Genomic DNA, 20564 nt, shown 5'->3' on the forward strand with positions numbered 1-20564 from the left:
TTTTTTTTTTTTTTTTTTGGGAAACTAGTTGAACTGTAATCCATTACATTTATACCAAGAAATCTTGGGAAAATGTGGAATCTTGCAAAGACCTATTATGGTTTCTTGAGTTACAGTGGGATTTCTTGATTTTTCTTGCAAGTTTGCGTATGGTGATGATAGAAGGGCTTCTAGGTAAGTTTATTTTGGTTTGAAAGTACAATTTGAGAGGTGAATTTCCATTTTTTATTCTGCATGTATGTGTATGTACTTTCTTGGTTGTGAAGATGGTGGCTGCTGTTTCTGAAAACCCCCAAAATCATAGCTTGAAGAAGACCTCCATTATTGTCTTCCAAAAAAGATGATTGTAATGGGGTTTTAAACAATCCCAGGAGGCCCAAATCTAGAATTGTTTCTTCGAGATACATGTCCCCTTCAAGTTCTACATACACTTAGTATTCCTCTTCAGTTTCCTCATCTTCATCTTTTTCTAGAACGTATCCCTCTCCTACGGTTTCAAGAAACTTGACCCCGGCATGAAAGATTTTGGATTTTTTATTTGAGTAGTGTGAGGAAGGGTATTCCAGAGAAGAAGAAGACAGCGGTGGCGCTCCATTGAGAGGAAAGGGTTCCCGACTACGACGGTGCGTGGATGTGAGGGCGAGGGCGAGGGCGGGGTGAGAGGAAGAAGACAGGTTGTGTTTTTCAATTTTTCATTTTCTAATTTCATTCCTATATAATGTGATAAATGGGAAATTACTCTTTTACCCCCTTTTAAAATATTAAAAATATGGTCAAAGTTTAATTTTTAGTCAACTAACGGAATTGTGGATGGAAACCGTCCAAAAGAGATTCATCTGCAACGTTTGAAAAGATTAGGGGTGACGGTTGCAACAAATCAAAGGTTTGGGGAAAGTCTGCAAATATTTTAAAAGTTTGGAACTTTTGCTGTAATTTTCCCTTTTTTTATACTTTTAAAAAAGTAACTCGGAGGAGTGTTGTTATGGATAATTGTATTAGAATGAAAAAGAACATTCTAACAACTCAGTTGCTCAACATTATTGTCAGAAATATTACCAATCATGAGGATGAATAACAATGGAAATGCATCTAACTTTTGAGATTATTTTAATGGTTCTGATTAAGGAATGAAAAAACTAGTTGGTTTTAATCTAACAATGCCTAATTAATAGAACTTGAATTTTTACTTTCTTACTGATAAATATTCCAACAATAGAGTGGATTGATTAACACCGCTGTTTATTGACGTAATTTCTAGTTCCATTTTCACGCAAGCTTCATTTGCGTTAAGAAAATGGTCCATGAAGCAATTAAATCAGCTATACTTTCAATTGATTATACTCCATAATCAAATATGTTCCCTTACATTATTAACGTCATAATGTATTGTCGGAATGTTCATTTCATTGTCACGTAAAACGTAATGATCCACCGATCAAGAAAAGAAAAACTTAATCATGCTAAAAATAAGACGACGAGATGAAACCTTTAAGCCTTGAACCCCGTTTTATTCGACTTTAAGCCCTCGTTTGATTTCCATTATTTAGCCACAAAAATGAAAAAAATGATCGTTATCCATCACATACAGTCACCATATTTGACTTTTTATCTCTTGTGTGGATCCCATAATGACTATATTTTTTATTCTCATTCTTATAAAAATGGGTACCAAACGGGACCTAAATGTAAGCTGAACTTTATTTGGGACTAGATTGGAACCCTTTACAAATTTTAGCGACTGATTTTGCTGCAACTTTTAAGGACTAAAAATTTTCAACCTTTTCTACTTTGGATCAGAACCAGCCCAGATAATCTGCAGACTCCACACTTTTCCATGAGCTGGCCACGCGCCCCCTTCCTACATTCAATCCTGACCCTACATCTATATCCCCATCCGACGGCCCGTACCACCCCCTCTCTCAACATGCAAACAACCAACCTGTTCATATCCACCCAGACACGGTCCCTCTCATATTCCCCAGATAATTCTCTCCAGAAATTTCTCTCCCTCTCCCTCTGTCTCACTCTCGATCGACGTTTTTCGCTTCGAAAATGCTTCTGAAAGTTGCATCGGCTTATGGCTTATTGAATTCCCATGGCGATAATATGAGTTCTTTGTTTTCCTCTTCCTCTTCCTCTTCTTCAAATTTTGTGGGCAAGAGGGGTAATGGGTTTGTGCTGTGCGCTACAAAAAGCTCGAACAACAAGCCTTTAACCGGCGTCGTTTTTGAGCCCTTTGAAGAGGTGAAGAAGGAGCTTAAGCTTGTGCCAACTGTTCCACAAGATTCACTTGCTCGCCAGAAGTACGCCGATGAGTGTGAAGCCGCTATTAATGAACAAATCAAGTGGGCTTTCTTCGATTTAATCTGCTGTTCAATTTATTTTCAATTTTGGGAATCTGTAGATCTCATTTTACGTTTTTTTATATAATTTTTTTGTGGGTTTTCGTTTGTTTCAGATGGATTTGAATTTTATGCTAATTTTGTGAAGTCTAATGATTTTTTCAAATATTTATTGTGAACTACAGTGTGGAGTACAATGTTTCCTATGCATACCATGCCATGTTTGCCTATTTTGATAGAGACAATGTTGCTCTCAAGGGTCTTGCAAAGTAAATCTCAAAACTTCAAAAAATTTGAACCTTTTTCCATTTTCATTGAATATTACTTAAATCTACTTTTATGATTTGTTCTCTCATAGGTTTTTTAAGGAGTCAAGCGAAGAGGAAAGAGATCATGCTGAGAAATTGATGGAATATCAGGTGGTTGATCATTTGCTTAGCTTATTTTTCTTTGATTTTTCACAATTTTGTTAAAATTATGAATAATATTGTTTGTTCGACGAAATTCAGAACAAGCGTGGTGGAAAAGTGAAGCTGCAGTCAATTTTGATGCCACTTTCAGAGTTCGACCATGCCGAAAAAGGGGATGCATTATATGGTAATAAGTTCTTTTCTAACTTATTATGCAGTCGTGCTTATAATTGCATGCTGTACCAAGATATTTTATGCCGAGAGAGGTGCAGTGGATGGCTATGTTTATCCTATAATTGTTTGGTTATTAATTTTCTTATAGCTTCTATTGTAACTATCTGTATTTTATTTTCATGTCTATCCAAAGTTGATGAGATCGACGAGTGGGGCCAACTTATATGCTTCATTTTATAAATTTGTGTGTGTTTATAAAGACATAGAAGTATAAGAGAAAATAAGAAAATGAAGAAAAAACATGTGCCCGCTGGATTCACTTTAACTTGATCTAGTCGAATAGAAGGTCACATAGGGGTCGGCAAACATTTTATAGCAAGGTTATTTGCAATTGAATAAGAGCGTGTTTGACCATACTTAAAAGTAAGTCAGATGTACTTTTGAGTAATATTTTTATCAAAATGTATTTGGTTTCTCTTTAAAAGTTACTTTTTAGAAAGAAAAAATGAAGAAATAATCCTCTGTTTACTTTCTTGGGAGAACGTGCTGAGCAGGAAGAAGTATTTTTGACAAAATTTCAAAATAAGCTCTGTTTCCCTATGAACGCTTGAAAGTGAGCCTTTCAGAAGAAAAATCCGCACGGACTCTAAAAAGCACTGTGTACTATAGTTTTCAACTACAAGAAGAATATATTTTGTTTGACTTCGGACACGTAATTCATTTATTTATATACTCATGGCGATTTGTGCATTATACTTAAAATTTGAATCTTTTTGTTCCTCTTTAAATTATATTTTCTTTCAAGAATCCTGTGTTTTTACATAAATATATGCTTCTAAAGGTTTACATGTTAACCATAACAGCTGTTACACTAAATAAATGCGATATACTGTATCAGTTTGAATATGCTTTCTGTTATAAATGTAGGAGACATCAAATATTATTCTATGGCTATATTTTTCTGTCCATCTATCTCTTGGGGGTTATGATCTTGTTTTATTGTGATCATTAAAGACTAAATCATTTTTTTGTTGGGCAGCTATGGAGCTTTCACTCTCTCTGGAGAAATTGACAAATGAGAAGCTTCTAAACTTGCATGCTGTAAGTCTTCTAGACTTCTTATCTACTTAAACACCAGTGATGCTAATATTAACATTGACGCTGTAGCAAAAATTGAATGGAATTAATTGACGTTAGTTTCATGAAAGAAACCAAATTCTATGTCATTAGCTTCAAGGCAAATTGAGCTATATTTTGACTGACATGCTTCAACTTTTAAAAAACAGGTAGCCTCCCGAAACAATGATGCGCAGTTGTCTGATTTTGTTGAAAGCGAGTTCTTGGCTGAGCAGGTACTGATCATGTTCTATGCAATATTCTTGTGCCTGATTTAATTACAGAGGTATATCCCTATAATGTTTTGATACCCGTTTAAGAATCTTCTTCTGTCTTAGGTGGAAGCCATTAAGAAGATATCAGAATATGTCTCCCAGCTGAGAAGAGTGGGCAAAGGACATGGTATGGATACAAAAGTCCCATTTTTGGACATTTTATATATGATGGATCCGCTTGTGTGTTTTCGATGCCTTAAATGAACTCCTTTTTTTGGATTGTCAGGCGTTTGGCACTTTGATCAGATGCTGCTCCATGAAGAGGAAGCTGTTGCATAAATGTGAGCTCGATTTTTCTCCTGCTGACCTGTTTCTTTGTGGTATCATTTTCTAGATTTTGCGAAGACAATTTTTGCGTGTTGGTGGCAGTAATTTATTGGTGGCTTATATGAGTATTACGTTGACAATGAAGTATATTTATGAAAAATTACAGTAATGATCAAATACGTAAAAGAAAAATGAAACTATTCTACATTGGGAAATTAATGGGTGGAATAGTGTTTTTTGAAAAATAAGTGGTTGAAAAAGATGGAAAAAATTTTGATTTACGTGTAATATTATTCTATGAAAGATTGTGAGGTTGAAAATAGGAGAGAGAAAAATGAAATGTAATGTAATGAAAAATAATGAGGCTTGGGACTAAGACAAATACATATAGAAAACGAAACTAATCAATGTTGTCAATTTTTTGTTCGAAAACTTGGAAGGCTAGATTTCGAAACGCGTTTTTGTTTTGAAAATTGAAGCTTTTTGAAAACTTAACAAAACATATTAGAGACTGAAAATGTTCTCTATTATTTTTTTCTTCACCCAGTAAATTCGTAAAACTTTAGGGAACTTTTGAGTTTTGACACACAAAAAATAAAATAAAATTGGAATTTGTCGTGGACATTTTTTGGGTCCGACTGATAATTGACTAATTTAGGAGCTTCGATTACAAATCTAAAAAACTTCATGTTTTAATTCTTACACTTCAATTCAATAAAATTAACAAGTGACTAGAGTAAATAACTTCTTATATTTAAAGATTTTACAAGCGGATCCAGACTTTTTGTAGTGTAAGGTTTTAAAAAATAATATAATACTAATGAAAATAATTATATTATTATCAATATTATTATATGAATTTTGTTACTTATATAGATTTGTTTACCATTTGGTCGATAGATGTTGAGCTGACGGCAAGTAAATCATATTGAATATAGAAAGTAAATGAATTGAAATAAAATTCACATTTGTAGAAATTTAGATTTAATGTAAAAGTAATTCGAAAGTAATTCAAATTACATTTAATACGTAACGATCCTAAAATTTTGATGTTATATGTCATGTAAAGTTTTCTGATAAAACAATGTAAATTATATTGAAAATTTTATTGTGTAAAAATAATAAACGTTAATGAAATATTTGAAATTTTTTAAAGGAAAGACTAGTTAGACGCCTCTTTAAGGATTATGTTTGACACATAGTTAACTATTTTTTATATCTGTTTAAACCATTTAATATGATCACGATGTAGTTCTCGAAACAATCTTTTAGAGGACAGTTGATTTGTGAATTTTGATAGTATACTATCATCAGCGAATTTTGAAAATTAGCAAATTCTCGAAATACAAGTTTGGAATGGCTTACTTTGATGTGTCGTAACTTTTGCAACGATTGGTCATTTCGCACAACATTAATAAATGAAAAAGTAAGTCATGAGCAATTCAAAATGGTATTAAAATAGTAATATTTTAATCTCATTTGACATTTTGTAATGAACACGTCAAAGTAGGTCATCAATCGGTCAAAATATTATTTTCTGGAAGAAGAAAAAAAAGAATCGTGTGGGTCACATGAGCCCATTTGGGTCCGCCCATGCGTGTGACATGACGTTTCTGCAGCTTTCTTTTCAAATAATCCTTGACACAAGAAACACATTCCGCTCAAATGCTTCATGAACTTGACATATTAATCTCCACATCGATCTTATCTTCAATTTGTCCACCATAATTGGAATTCATCCGTAAAAGAAACATTTATTTATTTCGGAGATGGTGTGATATGATTTTTTTCTTATTTTATTTCTCTCAATCTTACTAGAAAGACACATGGATCGTTTTCTTCTAGTTATTCAATCATCAAAAATTTGTAAATCGATGTAAATTTAAGGATTTCTTTAAGGAAAAAAGAAAAAAGCAAAGGAAATTCGCTGTCATGAAACTATTGTGGACCAGCAGTTCCGATAATCCCGAGAACATGCATTTGAGCGGAATGTGTTTATTGTGTCAAGAATTATTTGAAAAGAAAGCTGCAGAAACGTCATGTTACACGCATGGGCGGACCCAAATGGGCTCATGTGACCCACACGATTCTTTTTTTTTTTCTTCTTCCAGAAAATAATGTTTTGACCGATTGATGACCTAATTTGACGTGCTCATTACAAAATGTCAAATGAGATTAAAATATTGCTATTTTAATACCATTTTGAAGTGCTCATGACTTACTTTTTCATTTATTAATGTTGTGCGAAATGACCAATCGTTGCAAAAGTTACGACACATCAAAGTAATCGAGCCATCGATGTTTTCTTCTTTCAATCAATGGATCATTATATGGTTGTTTCTTTGGAATCGAGAATTTTCTTTTTCTTGACCTAATTTTCTATAGTTTTTGCCCCCCTCAAGAAACCTCAATTTAAACTCGTTCCAAAGATACAACCATATAATGATCCATTGATTGAAAGAAGAAAACATCGATGGCTCGATTACATGGTGATTTGCAGTGGTCCGGAGACCATTAAACAAAGTGGGTGAACACTACATGACTCCCAGCAGAATGTGCTGATTATGTGAAGGATTTACTTGGGAGAAAATATGAATATTGAATGACCATTTTTTATGGTAAATAACCCTAAAATTACCGGAAATTGCAACTTTCGTGGGAGCTATTTTGGTATCTCATTTCGGCTTTAACTTAAAAAAAATGGTTGAACTCCAACCTTGAGGGCTCCCACGCCCTCGCCCCTGAAGCATCGTGAGAGAAATAAATCGCGGAATGTGCCTCAACAGGTCAAGGAACAAGAGTTTGTTCGTACACTAGTACCCACAAAGAGTCCAATTTCGTATTTCAGGAATTGAACCCTCACATTGCGGCTACCAACAAGATTGAGACCACTTCACTCCTGTCATTTGCACCACTGGGTTATGCCTATTTATACAAGTAGTTGTAGCTCCAACTCTTAAGTGCTCCCCTTTTTAGCTAAAACTTGATTTAGTCCATGCTTGATCAAAATTATAATCTAAATCAAACTCAACAATTAAATCTTGGTTAGACGTACTTAATTTAAAAATAAATGTTTTAAATAGTATTTTTTGAAGAATGCGTGATTAAAAAGTAAAGAAGCTTTTATATTACATGTCGAATATTTTATTGTGTGAATGTGATTAAGAAGGAGTATGTAAAATATGTTAAAGTAAAGAATTTCAAACGGGGGCTAATCTAAGGGTTTCATAACTTTTCAACCGCAATCTTCTCAATTTTTATCAAAATTAAATTAACTAAAAATCTAATTTTAATCATCAGTAATGACTCAAATCTTTCCCTTGTAGCAATCATGATTTCTTTCATCTTGTAATTGAATTGTGCATCATAATTCAATTCATTATAAGCATCTTTACTTCAATTAACAATGTTATTTAAAATGGTAGTATTTAACATCGGTCTAAATTTCAACAAACCACAAGTCCTATTAAATGGACCATAAGTCATTGTATTTAATAGTAGCTATAATTTATGTCATGAGTGCTGTCACCTAGATCGATGTTAAACATAGGTGCTAAATAAGATTACTCTATTTCAATTCTTAGTTCAATATCTTCTAACTAGTCGATTAAAGAAGGCTAAGAGAAAATGTGTAAATTTAAGGTTTCTTGAAAAAAGAAAAAGAAGCATGATGTTCTGCCAGGCCCCTTCTTCATAGGGGTCTTACAGGCCCTCGCACAAAAGTAGATGGGGTCGGCCTTTTTACAATTTTTTATTATAAGTGAGTCCAATCTGGAGGTCCTCCTCATTGTGAGGAGCCTATACTAGGCTTGTGAGCCTCAGCCTGCTAGAATATCATTCTCCAAAGAAAAGCAACAAAGAAAATTTTGGACAAGAAAATGAAAATTCTCCCCCAAGAAAGTATTGTGGACAAAAATAATGCTTTAAATCCAAAATTCGGATATTGTGCATGTATAGTGTATTTAAATTAACAACAACGTTGAATTTCTAGACAAGAGTTTTCACTCCCTTGTCCGTATTTTTCGTAGTATTTGTTAAAAAGTGTATGTTTATCCTTTTGAAAATCGAAACTCTATGAAACGTGTCACAAGGAAAAGTTTCTTATTTTGTATTAATCTTCTTATAAAATTCGAGGATCTTGGTGAAACTCCTAGGAAATTTTTGACCAAACTAGATTAAAAAATTGCACATAATTATAGAAATTTTTTTTTTTTTTTATGGGCTTCAGGTAAAAATTAACTTAATTAAGAGCTTCAACAACAAATTCAAAATGTGATAATCCACAAAGATTGAGAACCTTTAGCTCAAATAAAAGGTAATGGAATAAAAGAAAACTTTGTTAGCTATGTAACCACCCTTTAATTTTTGGCTTATAAAATTCCAATTGCATTAACACCCATGTTTTTCAAGACGTGAGAAACTCATTATAATTTGACAGAAATTTCGGACAGAATTGTTTTATGGACCATGAACACCAAAAAATGAAATATTGGGGATAATAAATGCTAGATAAAAATTAGAAATAGCGTGTGTAAATAGAAAAAAGTTAAGTAGGACGACTGAAATCTTCCAGCTCTGAAGTATTCGAGTTATTAAAGTTTCTCTATTTCATGATTATAGTTTTGGATTGTTAAAAAGAGAAATTAAGGGAATGAATATTTAACATAATTGAGACATGTACATATAATTTTGTCCAATTACGCCTATTTCTAATCCTCAATGGACTGGCATATTGTAAGAGAATCCACCAGAAATATGTACAAATTTGTTTATCTGTGTAGTGTGAGGGGACACAGCTTGCATTTCTAATTCCAGGTACAATCTTCTGCCTCGAGGAGTTCCTTTGTCCCAGGAATCTGTCAACTGGAAGAGCACAACCAAGTTTAAAACCGGAATGACATGTGAGGATTCAAGTCCTCCTTCCGCTCTGGGCTTTGTCTTTTGGTGATATGAAGTGGAGTACATAAGCCCCTTCAGAGATTGTGGTGAGCAGCAAGGTAGCCTTTGTATAGGTTCCAAATCGATCCGACTCTGAAGATTTCAGTAACCACTGGCTGACAGAAGCCCGGTTGAAGCTACAATGGATTCAAAGTTCGGGAACTTTAGATTATGCAATAAATTTGACCACAAAGTTCGTTCAAAATCCACTTATCCAGCTTCTCTTGTTTAATAAATTTTCCACTTCCTCTTACACATGGGTATCTTTTCAAAATAGTTGAATAACCATGTTGTCCAACCACTTTCAGAGCAACTCAACATTCAAAACTTGATCAAGAGAGCACAGTCAGATATAACATTCTCCATTTCAACAAAAATTCCTTTTTGAAGCTCGGAATAAATGACAATTGCCTCCGACAATATTATACTTGAGCACGGCAAACCAAAATCAGAAGCAGCTTTAAAGTTTCAGCAAGTGTGCCTCAGTAAATGAAGAATTAAGTTCTTCTCGAGATTGGGATCTCCTGCTTTGTAAACGCGTCTGACTTCTACGTGGGGCCCAGAATGAACCCATGTTACCACCGTCAAATTGCATCTGCCCTAAGCTGTCCGAAGAATAACTACGTTCAACACTGCTAGATGATGAATACATGGAAGACTCAGTGAGCTCTAAGCTAACACCACTTAAACCAAGTCCAGTACCGAATGGTCTTCGCTGATTGCGTGCAGTTGTTGGACTTAATGGCATCTTAATTCTTCCCTCTACTGAAAAGTTCTTCTCGAGATTGGGATCTCCTGCTTTGTAAACGCGTCTGACTTCTACGTGGGGCCCAGAATGAACCCATGTTACCACCGTCAAATTGCATCTGCCCTAAGCTGTCCGAAGAATAACTACGTTCAACACTGCTAGATGATGAATACATGGAAGACTCAGTGAGCTCTAAGCTAACACCACTTAAACCAAGTCCAGTACCGAATGGTCTTCGCTGATTGCGTGCAGTTGTTGGACTTAATGGCATCTTAATTCTTCCCTCTACTGAAACACCACGATGAGGTGATAGTTCAGATAATATCGTGAAGAAAATATGTGAAATAAGTCTCTGGAAGGTGCAGATATAAATTTGTTGTTTCTACATCCATAAAAATGGCAGTTACCTGTATTTATAGAACTCCAGCGCTGAAACCGAAAAGAAGCTGGAATATTGAGACCAGATGTGGATGTTACACTGCCATGCCTGAATTGTGGGAGATAGGGCTTCCGGAAGAAGTTTGGCATCCAATTGCCAGCGCAAGATAATGCACAAACTAGGACAAACAACGAAGCCAATAAAATAACAATGAGAAAAACTGGATTTATTTTCTCCCAGAATAATCTGTAACTGTGAAATTCTATGTTATCTGGAAATGCCTTTCCAGCTTCCAACAAAGCAACTCCAAGTGTCCAAGTAATACTTCCAGAACCAATAATTACATGGTTATCAGGAATATGCAATCCTTCTCTCAATAGAAGCACGGAATAAGGTGCTCTGAAGCAGTACTGCTCTATAAAAGGCTGAGGAGGAACACTCATTTTGGCAACATCCCAAGACTTCTCGCAAAATTCACGACCCTTCTCTAAAACATCATCCAGTAGTGCATCAGGAGTCAAGTTGAAAAATCGGTACACCACATAGAAGCCAGACAAAGCATAAAACTGGCCAAAAGGACGAGGTTGATCGTCTGCAAGAGCACATGGCTGCAGCTTACAGTCAATTCCCGGACTCTGATATGACCATTCAGACAAATTAACAGCGACTTTTGCTAGTGCACTGCATTCGTCCCATTTTGGAGTTCCAATGAGCTGAATAGCATCCCTAAATCCTTCACCTGTTTTTTTTCCTCCAATAGGACTTCCACCTTCTCGGTGGACAGAAGCGCAATGTGAACACATGTATTGTTCTTTGTAACCAGACTGCAGACAGGGATGGTTAATTTCAACCTCTCCAGTAACCAAATCTGCATTGGAAATCTGAGGAAGCCTCTTGAGAAGATGAGCTACAGATCTGTCAAACGCATCATTAAGTCCATATCCTGATAGAGAATAGGCTCTGAGATGATGGTTAACAGGGCCAATGCTTAGCTTTAAGCTAGTTTCATCGAGGGCGCCTTCCTTACTCTCAAAAGTAACCTGCAATGATGAGCCACCCAAGTCAAGTGCACCAAATGTATCCTTTTTAGGCATAACCCCCAATACACCAACGTGATAATTTAAAGCTATCCATCCATAATAAGCTTCCTCCATTCCAGTGATAATCTTAACCCACTCCCTCTTGCACAGAAACGGTGATCTCTTCAGAATTGACCATGCATTATGAAGAAGCCAGTCTGATTCTGAACTTGGCAACCAGCGAAGTCCAGCTGTAGCATAAAGAAAGAGGGAAGTATTCTTGTGTGATTTCACAGGAATTTGCTTCTTAGCCCATTGAACAAGGGGTCCTATTGCTTCCCTCAACCCAGACTTGTTACCCACTAATTTGTCAAATCCAGGTTCAGTTTCCATTCTGTTGTAAGCCCGCCCACTCTTGGACCCAACTTTTCTCTGGAAATCTTCGGGCAACGATTTTAATAAAATAGGAAAACTGCCACCCTTGTGAATCTTGTAGTTAATAGATGCCTGATACACATAAACACGGGTTCCGGTGCTGCCACTATCAAGCACAACATAGAACTTAGACGGCCCTCCAAACCAGTTAGAATAAAGAAACTGCATTGCAACAGTAAGACAAGCAAATAGCAGAAAACAGAGTAGAACACAGACAACTTGTGCCCACTTCTTTTGCCTAGAAGGTATACCGGGTGATGCCTTCTCCTTGGAAAAACTTGATCTACTATTTCCTTTTTGCAAGGGATTTGGAGGTATTGCATGACTTATATTTCTTTTTGCTCCAGGACTAAGGTCACCTTCTTCTGGATCGAGTTGTCGATAAGAAGACAAGTCTTGAATGGATGAGGAGTCTCTCAAATTAGTTTTCTTCACTGGGCTGGAAAAAGTATAGCCATCAGGAGAACCCCGCAGAGGTGGCAATCCAGATGATTTATATGCAAGAGAAGGATTCCTCGGGGCTGACAAACGAGTTGCTACAGAAGACACAATTTCTGCAAATTTACTAAACATGTTTGCAGAAATTTACAAACTGCTGCGCAATTTCATCTCAGAAACTGTTATCCCTACATTACAAGGAATGAGGGACCCAAAAATTATGTTCTGGTTATGTTAGCATTTTGTGCAAAACTACTTGCAAAGAAGTAATCAAGCAGGTACAAGTAATAGAAATTCATAGTAAATCAACAGAAGAATGTAAAGCCTTCTTGAGCAGAAGAAAACTTATACCGAAGTTTCTAATATAAATATAGAAATAAATCTTTCTGATCAATCAACAACATTCTGAGAAGAGACTTAACTTTTCATCTGCTTTAGGAAGGGATCTTTCCCTCTACCTTCAAATTTTTCGACTTTGTCATTGTATTTAAAATAAGAAAGAGATCAAATAATTCACCAAAATATCCACTACACAAGCATAACTATCAAGCTTGACACTTATAATAATAGCTATTTCATTATTTATGTTATTTTAGCACAGATGGAATTAAGTGAATCTGTTTTGCCTTCTTAAAACATAGTTCCAACTTAAAGCATATAAAAAATAGAACAATTCAGTCTTGGTTGCCTTCAAGCAAATAAATAGATGATTGATATTTTTCTATGCTTATATTAGTTACTGAAAAAACAAATATCCATTTTTGGTACTCTCTCAAGGATGATTCTCTTTAAAACAAGGAGAAACATCTTTTTATTTTTTCACTTCCTTTTTGTAAAAATAATAAAGAAAGGTATCAGGTTTCATTTTTGCTCAAAAGAAATAAAAAGCAACAAAAAATTGACGACTAACAAATTGCTGAAATGTGATATCCTTATAAGCTAAGTGAATCAATAAAGATTCAAGATCCAAAAACAATAACACTTTGGAAAAATCATTACTTTAACCGTTTAAGATACTGATTAGTAATGCTTATGGGGAGACAATCAAAATTCAATTCTTATCCACACCGCATAATAAATCTATACTAGAGTCGAATCTTAGAAGGAAAATGAAACTCCAATTCCAGTAAAGACTGGATGTAGATGGAAATCACTGTATTAAAAATGTAGAAATAAATATCCTGTTAGAATTTTGGATTTTTATCCTTCCTCCCTTGGCTGTATACATCAATGCTGAAACATTAAGTCTCGAAATGAAAATTAGGGGGAAAGTCACGATGTTGCAGAACTCAGAAAGTAGATTTCGTGGATCATTACCAGAAAATTCTAAGGGCTGTTTGGAAGAGCAATGACTAGCAACTACAAATGAATTACAGAGTAGTAGCCCCATCAGAAGCGATGGAAGAAGACAACCCTGGAATCATTTCTCGACCATTTAGGGTCCGTTTGATTACAAAGATGAAATTGAATTGAATTGAAAACGAATTCCAGAAAATTGAATTGTCTAAAAATTGTTTTCCTAAAAATTGTAAATTATTGTGTTTGATTGGTATAATTTTTCACATTGAAAATGTTGAAATGAAATTGTTTTTTAGTGTTCGTTTGGCTTTATTTTACATAAAAATTGTCGATTAAAGGATAGAATTTACTGGTATTGGGGATGAAATGTGTTTCAATTGTCAGCCAAATATAAAAAAAATAAAAAGAAAATCAAGAAAATTAAATATCTTTTGGTGTTCGTTTAACTTTATTTTACATGAACATTGTTAGTTAAAGAGAAATATTTTTTTACAATAATTCTTAGAATTTGTTTTCATTGCCAACACACACACACACACACAATCGAAAAAAAGCTACAGTAACCCCAAAAACGAATTTTCACCAATATTCTCACCATATTGGTGAGAATTTGAATTCAAAAAAAAGCTAGAAAATGTTGACGTGGTGGCCAAAGGTGAAAACAAATTCCTTGAAAAATTTTGTAAATCAAATAAGCCAAAAGTAGAAGTTGGAATTTGTTTTCCATAATAAGTGGCTATCAAACATAGCCTTATTGTATCTGATAAGTCAATCCCAAAACCATATAGAAACCCCACCCTCATTCTTCCTTGAATTTTCAGGTTTTCATTGCAATGATATATATCTCCAAGTGAATTTCGAGTTTTTCACAGAAACTCTACATGATAAATCAACTGTTACCTAATATTTACACATTTTACTCATCAAAGATCCACGAACTCAGAATCAGAGAACAGAATTCATAAGGAAAGAGAAATTATGAAAATAAATTAGCATTAAATCATTCATGCAAACGAAAATACGAAATTGGAAAACAAATATTTCTATTTACCGACAGATCATGGAAAACTTGAAAGGCCCTGTTTGGTGGCTCACACTGTGCAAGATAGTGAAATGGAATCGATCCAAATCCGTTTTCTTCTAACTGAAACTCACAAAACCTAATGGGCTCTGCGTATTGAACTCTCTCTCTCCCCCCGTGCGAGAAGTTTGAGTGAGGTTTGAAAATCGTCTTTAGTTTTTATGGTTCCTTCACTGCTACTGTATACATATTATGTTGGTAGCTCCATTATTTTCAAAGAAAGTGTTTTAAATTAGTAGATTGATAGAAAATATATGGTTAAAAAAGATAAAAAGTTTTTGTGTTGTGTAATGTCATTTTAATAAAAAAATATGTGGCTAAAAAGAAGATAGAGAGAAATGTATTTTAGGAAAAATGAGAATCACACTCCCACTAATTCTTTATTGTTCCTGTTGAAATGTGATATTGGAGTTATCTGAAAATTAAAAAATATTTGTATTTTTAATTTGAGAAACAAGATCTTTCAAATGTTCACGTGTGTATCTTGTCTCTCTTTTTTCGTTCTGAAAAAATTTGAACAATAATTATTGTATTATATATTGTTGTATTTAAAAAAAAAAAAAAAAGGTTGAATCTCAACTTTGAGAACCTCCATCGTCCCGCACCTAGAGTTTTATGAGGGAGGTAAATCGTGGGATGTGCCCCAACAGGTCAAGAAATAAGAGTTACATGTACACTGTGCCTACAAAGAGTTCAATTCAATGTCTCAGGAATCGAACCCCCACACTGCGGCTGCCAGCAAGGCGTGAGATAACCTCACTCCTATCATTTGCACTACTAGACTACGCCCCGAGAGCATATAAAGATAAAATAGTTCTAATTTATATACAATAAGAATTTCACATTTAAATAAAAGTCTTAATTAAAATTCAAATAAGAGTTTTAATTAAAGTTCAAAATCAATTAATCTATATTTAATTACATATGTAGTCATAGAATTTCAATTACAATTACAATTAATTTTATAACTTTACATCAATTACAAAAATTTATTCTAAGTACAATTAAACTCAAAACTTTTATAATAATTGTAATTAAGTTCAAATATGTTATAAAGTTACCACCGATATTCGATCGGATATATATTATCCAAACTTCAATAATCTAATTGATTATTGACTACCCAATTTAAGTATTAGTCTTTGCTTTTTCACTAAAAACAAAATATTAAACTCTTAGAATATATAAGATCATAGAAGTCATTGAATCTGTAATATTTTTCTCTGGCCAAATGTACATATATTTTATCTTCATCAAATATTCGATAATTAGGTATGAACATAAATGATCATTTTGACCTTCTAGTTATTATTACTAACTTAAATATTATTTTCTTCAACGGTCATGTAGACTAATTATAGATGTCGAAAATTAGCTGTCGCTAAACAATAGACTCAAATTTTAAATGTTCAATAAAAAATACATAAATAGTCATTTTACCCATTTTTCAGGACGACAATTCTCGACGCGAATTCATGTTCTCTATTTTGTTCATTCTCAAGCTCCCAACTCACCAAAATATTTGAACAATCAAATTGACCTATCCGTCAATGATTCAAAGACCGATTAAAATCATGAAAAATATACATAACACTGTCGAGGAATTTAGATGGATTATATAGTGATCAAGTGAATTTTAATTTTTTGCACGATCATGCAATGGAATAAACTCGACATGTGGTCCTTTCAATACACTTGAAGTATATCAGTATCGTATTTAATTATTTACGTGATAAGGATAAATCACAAATCCGAACAATAAATCTACCTACCTACAACCTTCTAGTACAATATATCAACTCTCATATATTGATCATGAACAAATTGTTTATTATCAAAATATAAGTTATGTCATACTGAACTTCTCAACACAAGTACCCAACTTATATTATTTCAAGTGATCATAGACATTTTGATTCGTATACTCAATACAAAATATTATTTTATCATAGAAAAAATACTGTCTATATGGGCACATAATTCAATAAATCTCTCATTTGCCTTAGAGTATATGTGTCATGTCTTGCAACCTCATTTTTTTATAGATATCCCTTGAAAATATTAGTCGACAAGCTCTTAATAAACGAGCCTACAAGGCCATTCTCAGTAGCAATCTTACTAATAACCACATTTTATTTACTAATTATCTCTCTTGAGAAATAATATATTTTTTGTTCAATGTGTTTACTTTTTCTGATAACTCTCGATTCTTTAACATTTGCTACAATCCCACAATTATCCTAATACAATGTAAAGGGTTGTGTAGATGCAGTCACCGACTCGATATCCATTAGGATTTTATGATTTATACAGCCTATTTAGTAGCTACCAAAAACTCGACATCAATTTTGAAATCAGCAATATATGATTGCTTGATATTTCTTCAAATAGTGGCCCCACCATCAATTTTAAACACTAATGTGGACTTGTGATAGTTTTCATTACTTTGGAATTCCGAATCCTTTTAACTCATCGAAATAAGATACAGCAAGGAATATATAACTCCTTGTTCTTCAAAGGTACTAAAGGATATGCTTTACTACCATTTAATATATCAATCTTAGGACAAGATAGATATCGACTTACCATATCAATAATAAATGTCATTCCTATTGCACAGCATAGCATGCATGAGATTACCAACTATCGATGCATAAGGTGTCCTACTCATGCGCTCTATCGCTTTAGAATCTTACAAAACTAGTCCTTAAAGAGTTGGGTTCCATGTCTAAAGGGCAGATTACCTTTCTTGGAATCTCAATTGATAAATCTGACAAGTACTTTATCAATATATGAAGTTTGAGATAAAATTCTAAGCTTCTTTATTCGATCTCTTAAGATCTGAATATCTAAACCATAGCTAGTTTCAATTAAGTCCTTCATATGAAATTGTTGGGTCAACCAAGCTTTTTGTAGACGATAAAGCTCCCACATTGTTTTCAATTAGCAGAATATCATTCACATAAAGCACCAGAAAGATTACAATTTTGCCATGTCTCTTCTTATAGACATAGGGTTCATCAAAGTTTTGATCACCTTGTCGAATCCTTCATTCAAGGACCTCGACGTTCGCTTCAACCTATAAGTGGATCGTTGCATCCACATCATTCACAGTCTTATTAAATGAAGTTAGATCATCAACTTATGCCATAGAGATCGTCAGATTGGACTCTCCAATCAACATGTGCCTAGAAGGCGAACTGATGACCAATGGACTTGTCTAAGGGGTGATTGATCTTGGATTGTAGCGATATTTGAAATCATAACATTTTCATTAACGTTGACATTATCATTAGGTGACGCTATTATCTCCTCATTACTTTTCAACGTTCTATTGATATATAGGATCAAATTACAATTCATCTCTCCTACTCTATTCACATTGTCTAGGTATTTCTGACACCAAAGGTTGTCTGTCACGAGGTTACGCTTCAGAAATTTATGGGATGGAATTGCTTCTACTCATTTATTCCAATACGATCTTATTCTTGGATCAACGTTCATTAATATACTTATCTTCTAGAAAAGTTGCATTTGTGCTAACAAAAGACCTTTCTGTCTAGTTGATTATAAAAATAGTATCCTTTGGCAAATTTAGATACAAATGTGCATATCTCTGACATAAACTCCAATTTTTTTGCCTTCCCTTTCAGCACATCAGTTGAAAATCTCCAAATTCGAATATGATGCAAGTTGGACTTGTACCCATTTCATATTTCTAAGGAAGTCTTGGAAAGAGATTTAGAATGAACTAAGTTAAGAATATATGCTATTATTTTCAGTGCATATCCCTAAATTGAGTTAGGCAGAATTGCAAAATTCATCACTGACCTAACTATATCTAACAATGTTATATTTCTTCTTTTTGAAACGTCATTTTGTTGGGATGTACCAAGCGTATTCAATTGACAAATAATACAATTTTTGTTAAGTGATTCCTGAATTCTTTCGAGAGATATTCACGACCTCGATTAGATCATAATGTCTTAATACTTTTATCCAAATGAGTATTTGGCTCTCAAAACTATTAGGTAAATGTATTTGAATTTAGAGTAATAATTTGTAAAGAAATATACTCAAAATCTTATCTCGTAGGCGTATTCACGGATCCACACATATCAGAATGAATTAGTTCAAATATTTCTTTTGACTCTATGTCCTTTTGTCTATTAGAAAAAAAGGGAGGATATTTTGGTCATATTGTATTCCAAACAAAAAATCACAAACTGATAATGGTTCGATTTTAATCGAGTTGAGAGCACCATCTCTAGTTAGTCATTATAGTTTGTAAAATTGATTTGTCCAATGCGATATAGATATATAACACTAATATGGTACAACTTTTATTTATGATTTACAGAAGTAGCTTTAATTTTATTTGTGAAATAGTTTAAGATATAAAGATCATTCATCATATGTACAAAGCAAACAACAACTTTATTCGTTAAAATGTAAAGAGCACCAAACGTTGATTTTATAGAGTAACTTTATCCTATTATACCGGAAACAGAAATCAAATTTCTACTTGATTTGCGGGGCATAATAATAGTCTCTAAAAAATCAAATGTCTACAAAATAATAATAATAAATAAATAAACAAAAGCCGAGAATAAATCAGGGCTGGAATGAATATTTTACCATCCCTAGACTGACTTGCTACAAAATGGATTGGTGGGAACTACAGAACAATAGGATCGACTCGTTGCAATTTTAATAGTCAAGAGATCATCGCTATAATTTTCCTTTTGGCCTAATCTGTACAAATTCTCTATTTGCTCTGAAGATTTTTATTTTTATTATTTTTATTTTTTGAAGAAAAGGTCCAAAATATTTGTTTAAACAATAGAAGCCTACTGTCTCAAAGAATGATTTCATTTTCAATTCTGGAATTGAAAATATATTTCACCTTTTACGTTTACTCCCTCGTTTCAATTTTACCAAATATTTTGGATCAAACAAGTTAGACAACAAATCAACAATTGCGTATAGAATTTTTTACTTTAATTTTTAATCGCGTCATTTATTTTTCTACGAAAAAATATTACATTAGGCTCTTTCAGTCGATGTCACCTCCAAAATGACCCAAATTTTTATAGACTAAAAGTAAGAGCAAGACTATGTCCTAGTTAATATTTCCCTACCGGCTATAAAGAAATGGGTCGATGAAAGTTAACAGGCAATAGCCATGCAAATCTTTCGTATAAAATCCAGGGAAAAAATATATAGATTTTTTAGATAAAGTTAGTGGGTCATTTTCAAAGTCTAAGCAATTTGATGTAGGTAAGAACATCAAATAATGCTCATGTTGAAGTCAATGCTGCTGGTCTCTTTCATGGCTTTAGGCCAAAAAAGAATTGTATGCAATGAAGAATTATTCTAAATTTGTGTTAGTTGAGTTCCATAGTCAAAACTTGCCAAATTTTGTGATAGAAATTTAGGTTTTGTTGCTTTGGGCCATATTTTCATCCCAGGTGAGGGTCATGCTTTGTGACGGACTTACATTATTATTTGAAGATTTTTAAGTATCTATTTCTGAAGATCGTTTTTCTTTCATAGCACCATATCAATTATGTTAAGTAAAAAGTTTAAAAACTCTCCGCCATAAGGTTTAGAGCCTTCTTTGAAATATGTAAAAATGACGTA

At 33.6% G+C, this 20564-nt stretch overlaps 2 protein-coding genes across 2 annotated transcripts; one reads left to right on the forward strand and one right to left on the reverse strand.

The window, feature by feature from the left end:
* Positions 1 to 1927: 1927 nt before the first annotated feature.
* On the forward strand, positions 1928 to 4753 carry LOC111380006 (ferritin-3, chloroplastic-like). The gene is made up of 8 exons (XM_023003468.1): positions 1928 to 2345; positions 2528 to 2611; positions 2701 to 2761; positions 2852 to 2939; positions 3966 to 4027; positions 4213 to 4278; positions 4381 to 4444; positions 4544 to 4753. Exons 1-8 carry the CDS (start codon positions 2053 to 2055, stop codon positions 4594 to 4596), a joined length of 771 nt encoding a protein of 256 aa, XP_022859236.1. The 5' UTR covers positions 1928 to 2052; the 3' UTR covers positions 4597 to 4753.
* Positions 4754 to 9219: 4466 nt separating this feature from the next.
* On the reverse strand, positions 9220 to 15099 carry LOC111380003 (probable apyrase 7). Its single transcript, XM_023003465.1, has 3 exons — positions 14892 to 15099; positions 10678 to 12729; positions 9220 to 10287 (listed from the first exon to the last, which is right to left on the reverse strand). The coding sequence occupies exons 2-3, from the start codon at positions 12674 to 12676 to the stop codon at positions 9983 to 9985; spliced, it is 2304 nt and encodes a 767-aa protein (XP_022859233.1). The 5' UTR covers positions 12677 to 12729; positions 14892 to 15099; the 3' UTR covers positions 9220 to 9982.
* Between the last annotated feature and the right edge of the window lie 5465 nt (positions 15100 to 20564).

This window comes from Olea europaea, unplaced genomic scaffold (assembly GCF_002742605.1).
Source record: "Olea europaea var. sylvestris unplaced genomic scaffold, O_europaea_v1 scaffold2078, whole genome shotgun sequence".
NCBI classification, from domain to species: domain Eukaryota; kingdom Viridiplantae; phylum Streptophyta; class Magnoliopsida; order Lamiales; family Oleaceae; genus Olea; species Olea europaea.

What these genes read in the sequence shown, in the direction of transcription:
- LOC111380006 (XM_023003468.1), top strand. Translation starts at nt 2,053, where the DNA reads ATGCTTCTGAAAGTTGCATCGGCTTATGGCTTATTGAATTCCCATGGC. An exon ending in GCTATTAATGAACAAATCAA is followed by an intron (nt 2,346 to 2,527) that starts GTGGGCTTTCTT and finishes TGTGAACTACAG; the next exon opens with TGTGGAGTACAATGTTTCCT. An exon ending in AGAAATTGATGGAATATCAG is followed by an intron (nt 2,762 to 2,851) that starts GTGGTTGATCAT and finishes GACGAAATTCAG; the next exon opens with AACAAGCGTGGTGGAAAAGT.
- LOC111380003 (XM_023003465.1), bottom strand. Translation starts at nt 12,676, where the DNA reads ATGTTTAGTAAATTTGCAGAAATTGTGTCTTCTGTAGCAACTCGTTTG. An exon ending in CTGGAGTTCTATAAATACAG is followed by an intron (nt 10,288 to 10,677) that starts GTAACTGCCATT and finishes AGAACTTTTCAG; the next exon opens with TAGAGGGAAGAATTAAGATG.